At 37.1% G+C, this 5,279-nt stretch overlaps 1 protein-coding gene across 1 annotated transcript; it reads left to right on the forward strand.

Annotated features, from left to right (window-relative positions):
- Positions 1–4,195: 4,195 nt before the first annotated feature.
- Positions 4,196–4,597, forward strand: LOC149237870 (aspartic proteinase NANA, chloroplast-like). The gene has a single exon (XM_089369417.1). It carries the CDS (start codon positions 4,196–4,198, stop codon positions 4,595–4,597), a length of 402 nt encoding a protein of 133 aa, XP_089225543.1.
- The last annotated feature ends 682 nt before the right edge of the window (positions 4,598–5,279 follow it).

Raw genomic sequence — 5,279 nt, forward strand, 5'->3', positions numbered from 1 at the left:
CATACTCTCTCTATCTCCTCCGTCTCTTTGTCTCCATCCTCCCTCCCTCATCCACCTCTCTCCCTCCCTCCTTGACCTCTCTCCCGCCTCCACCTCTCTCTCCAGCCACTGCCTCTCCCTCCCTTCCTCTTTTTCTCTCTCCCCCTATATCTGCGTCTCTCCCTCCTCCTTCCCCTCTCCCACCCACAATTCTTCCCTCTCCCACTCTATCCATCCCTACTCCCTCCCTCTATATCCTTATATATCTCTTTCTATCCATCCCTCTTTTATATGTCTCTCTACACCCTCACTCCCTCTCTCCTCTCCTTCCCACTCTCCCCCCACTCTCCTTCTCTCTCCTTACCCCTTCCCCTTACATGTTAATTACATGTAAAAAAATGGCATCAATAAAGAAAACACACATACCAAAGAAACGATATAAACATACACATATATTAGAAACTACAATTCATCATATATTATATATATATAAACATTTATTTAATTGTCAATTAAAAACAATTTATTTAAATTAATGATAAAACACTTACAATAGCAGACACATATTACATTAGAATAACAATAAATTATAATTTAAAAAAGAGAAACCATATTGCAAAAACAAACTAAAAAAATCTTTAATTTTTTTATAATAGAATAAAATAATTATTAACAGTGAAAATTTATATATATATATATATATATATGAAAATCAAGGTTCACAAACAATGTTGAGAATCTCTGAAAAATTAAATAATCTTACCAAAGCAATTTAAACACGTTAAAAAAAAAATTAAGCAAAAGATGAATGTAGCAAAAATGATGTCAAATAGATACATCGATCGTTGTTTTCTATTCTAAAACATTACTTATTTTAGAACGTTGCGATCTCTAACAGCTACTCAAACCAAATTAATAAGAAAGTGTGAGATCTATCCAACCAACCGTGAAAGGTTAAACAACTACAATAATCCCACACCATATATTTTGCATTGAGATTAGCATAACTTTATGCAAGCATTATCAATGTAAACGAGGGTTTACACATAAACAATTGTTTGTAGCAGCAATAAAGTAAGAATCATAAATGGCTAAACATTACGCCTTAGAGATTGTAGATATACATATTGCGAGAACTATAGAGAGTTTCGTGCTATTAAGAAATTGTAGAGGAGTGCGGTTAGTAGCAGCACCATGGAGAATTGAAAGGAGGACTCTCTAAATCTACCCTGAGCCGAATCGATAGAAGAAGGCGAGTGCGGTTAGTAGCAGCACCATGGAGAATCAAAAGGAGGACTCTCTAAATCAACCCCGAGCCGAATCGATGGAAGAAGGCAAGAGACATTTGATTTTGCGGTTACACAAAAATTGAGAGGAGGATTAATAATGAAAGAGATGTGGTCGATAAAATGATACCAAGTTAGACCTATATAACATAGCATGCACCAGAAATGGAGAGGCAGTCTTTCAAACTCACTCCTCGATTTAAGTCTATTTAATTTTTGGAAACACCTGAAACAGATCGTTATGAAAACAAAAATTAAAAAAAGACAGAAGCATACATACTCGAAGCACGAGACAGAAGCATAAATACGAGACAGAAGCATGATTGGTTTCGGCAGCAACTCAATTTCATCCTGCAGAGGTGGTTCGAGAGCGGAGCAGAGGTCCAATTCCATTTCCACAGCAGAGGTGGTTCGAGGGTAGAGTATAGGTCCAATTCCATTTCTCCTGAAGGCCACCCTCCTCCTCTAGGCCAGACTCAGACATACGACCAACCCTCCTCCTCTATCACATATGGACTCGGGACCAACGCGGACTCCATGTGTGGAGGGATTCCAACACAACACAAAACAATGGTTTGACAACTATGTCAAAATGGAGATACAATACCAAGAGTTGTTCCCACAAATCGCTTTTATTGCTTTTTATAAATTGCTTTTTTTTCTAATTTTAAACTTTTTTTGCTTTTCTCTCTATCACATATTATTAAAAATTCCTTTTCATGCTTTTCTCTCCATCAGCTATCATTAAAAATTGCTTTTCTTGATTTTCTAACCGTTATAAATTGTTTTTCTTTACTTTCTTTTTCTAACCGATTTTGCTTTTCTCACCAGAAACTATCCTTAAAAATTGTTTTTCTTTCTTTTTCTGACGTTTCGAAGGTGGAGTTGAGGCTATTTAACTTGCGTGAGAAAAGGACATTTGAGATTCATCACGTTTCCGCCCTGGATGATGTTTTTTCGGCGACGTGTTTAGGTTTGAATTTCAAATCATTTGATTGTTGCTTCATACACATTCGCTGCATGTTTAACATTATGAAGGTTTGGTTTTCTGCTAATACTATTACATTCCAAATTATTGTTACATTCTAAATTGTTTCATTAGTAGTAGGCGATTAAGAAATCATCAACGAAATTGTTCTCACTCTAAGTTATATTTCTCTTGAAATTGCGGTTAGTTTTGTGCATGATTTGGTCCAAAATTGATTCGATTAGATGTCTTTTCTAAAATGCAAATGGTTTGTTAATTTTAAATTATACCGTCATTCCATACATAGTCCCTTGTACAACCACTTCCCTAGTAGGCACCTTGCCATTCAAGTGCTCATAAGTGATAATAAGATCCAATCATCGTGTACCTTACAATTACAATAGTTTGGCTCCTGCTGCCCCTCCACTAGGTTTGAACTTGGCACCTAATATACCAATAGCCTCATATATAAACTGGGTTTAAACATATTTGGAATTATTCTTATATAGTTTGTTTATAGATTGCCTCCATATCTCTTGGCACTATGGAAAAGGGGATGCTAGAACACATATATCTTGCTTATGAGTGATTATGGATCTGGTGAATGGAGCTTGTAAAATACATCTAGCTTTTGAATGATGAAATAGAATCATAGAAATACCAAGCTTTTAAAACATGGTTGTGAGATGATGTACTGCAAGGTTTTTCATATCTCTAGTATTTGCAGTGATCATTAGTTTATATATGATGATGTTTGAGGAGCAAGAAAAATGATGAGTAAAATGTCCTTATTTGCAGGTCTACTACACTGTGGTGAGAGTTGCAGGCTATGTTGGATCAACTATCTGAGACGAAATCTAAAGTGAGGGTCCTTCTCCCTACAAGAAGAAAGACTTATTATTCATCTTCATAAAATGATTGGAAATAGGTAATACATCTGATGAATGCCTTAGGTGCAGTCTATTCACATTGCAACATTTTATAAATTCATAAAGTTCTATATGAGATCAGTTATATAGTACATGTTTGACCTCATCACATTTTCATCACAGTTGAAGGGTTCCGATCAAGAGAAACACCCATTCTTAGGTGAAAATAATCCTATTGAGTTGCGTCAGTTTGGAATGGATGCAGTGCCCAATTACCAAAGCACAAATCCTCAATTAGACACTTTTGTTATCCCCAATCTTGGTTGTCTACCCCATAATTCAGACTCTGGATTTGATCCAGCCTCTCGATGATAATAAGATCCCATAATCGTGTGCCTTACAATTATGATAGTTTGGCTCTTGCTGCCCCTCCAATAGGTTTGAACTTGGCACCTGATATACTAGTAGCCTCTGGTGCAACTGTGGTCACCTCTCTTTATTTCGTAGATCTCTATGTTGGAACTCCGCCTCAAAAAATATTGCCTATAGTAGATACCGGCAACGATCTCATTTGAGTGAATTTCTATCCATGCCAAAATATTAGTTTTTTCAATCCAGATAGATTTTCATCTTTATTATACTTACCTTGTTCTTCTAGAGAATTCTATGCCATTTCTTCCCTAGTATCATGCACTATTAACCCTAAAATGGCCTGTAAATATACTCAGAGTTATATGGATGAATCTTTCTCCATAGGTCCATATATCTATGATACAATTACATTGAGTTCTACATTTGGGAGGACACTAAAGGCAGAGAATCTGTTGATGGGATGTAGAATGGAGAACCAAGGGCACACATAGGCCAGATCAGGAGGCGTGTTGGGTTTAGGTCAAGGACCCAATTCATTTGTAGCAGAAACATCAAGATTATATGGAGGTAAATTCTCTTACTGCTTAAGAGACTATTTATAGCCTACCGCTATGAAAAGATCTCTGGTATTTGGAGACATGATAGAAGAATCAAGCTCCTCACTATTGAGAGGACCAATTCAATATACTCTGATTTTGAGAGGCCGATCATCATTATATTACATGGGTATTGAAGAAATCATCATAAATGGAGAGAAACTTCCTATATCCAGCAATGTTTGGGAGTTGGATGAATTTGGCAACCAGGGCACAATAATAGATTCTAGGACTTCTGTCACTTATTTTCCAGAGGAGGCCTATAAAATAATACTGGAGGCCATGAATGTGACAATTACATATCCTATGGCTACAACGTTGTCTCCACAGCAATTTGATCTCTGCTTCAACACTTCGGGTGTGAATGAATTGGAGTTTCCTGAATTCTCAATTGTTTTTGAAGGTGGCAAAACATTTAGACCGCTACCAGAGAATTATATCCTACAGATCGAGGACGACGTGAGATGCCTGGGGCTCAGACCCATTACAGAACCAGTGCCAAGTATTATTGGGAATCTACTGCAGTAAAATTTCTTCATTCAGTACGACGTGCAACAATCTCTTCTTGGGTTTGCTCCTGCTGACTGTTCAGTTATGAAAACTTAAATTCATGTTATAAAATATCATTACTTACAGCAGTGTAACGAAGGTTTGGGGAGCACTGAACAAATCTAGAAACTAGATCTATAGCTACTAAAGGTGTGTGCTTATGGAAAATCTGAAATAAAACAGAAATAAAACAGAGAAGAAAGGGAGTCAAATCCCCTTTCCCACAAAAGGGCTTAGCAATAATTATTTTGAGAAGCCTTGTAAAACGCTAGGGTTTGAGAAAAGGGTAATAGGCAGACTGTGGAATGTGAGGAGGTTTACCTTGTTCCTCGAATACCAATGTTAAAACCTACCAAATTTTTTTTTGAAAGACAGAGCAGCTAAATGAAACTTTGGCACCTGGGCATGTATGGTAAGATATATGTTCGGGTCGCTTGACCATCTTTCCATTTAATTGCATGTCGTGCTCCATGTCATGTTCATGACCGTAGTTTGGGTCAAAGAGGTAGTAGTTTCTACTGCACGAGGGTGGCAACAATATTTTCTATTACACAAGGGCGACGGTTCGCATTATAGGAAACATATCGAGTCAGTGCCCTATTGTTTTCAAAGCCCAGTCATTGCCCTATTGTTTTGAAAGCGAAATCAGTGCCCTATTGTT

Source organism: Pinus tabuliformis, chromosome 8 (assembly GCF_031772625.1).
Source record: "Pinus tabuliformis cultivar Carrire ecotype Pingquan chromosome 8, CPIR1, whole genome shotgun sequence".
NCBI classification, from domain to species: domain Eukaryota; kingdom Viridiplantae; phylum Streptophyta; class Pinopsida; order Pinales; family Pinaceae; genus Pinus; species Pinus tabuliformis.

Coding starts and splice junctions, on each gene's coding strand:
- LOC149237870 (XM_089369417.1), top strand. CDS start 4,196: ATGGGTATTGAAGAAATCATCATAAATGGAGAGAAACTTCCTATATCC.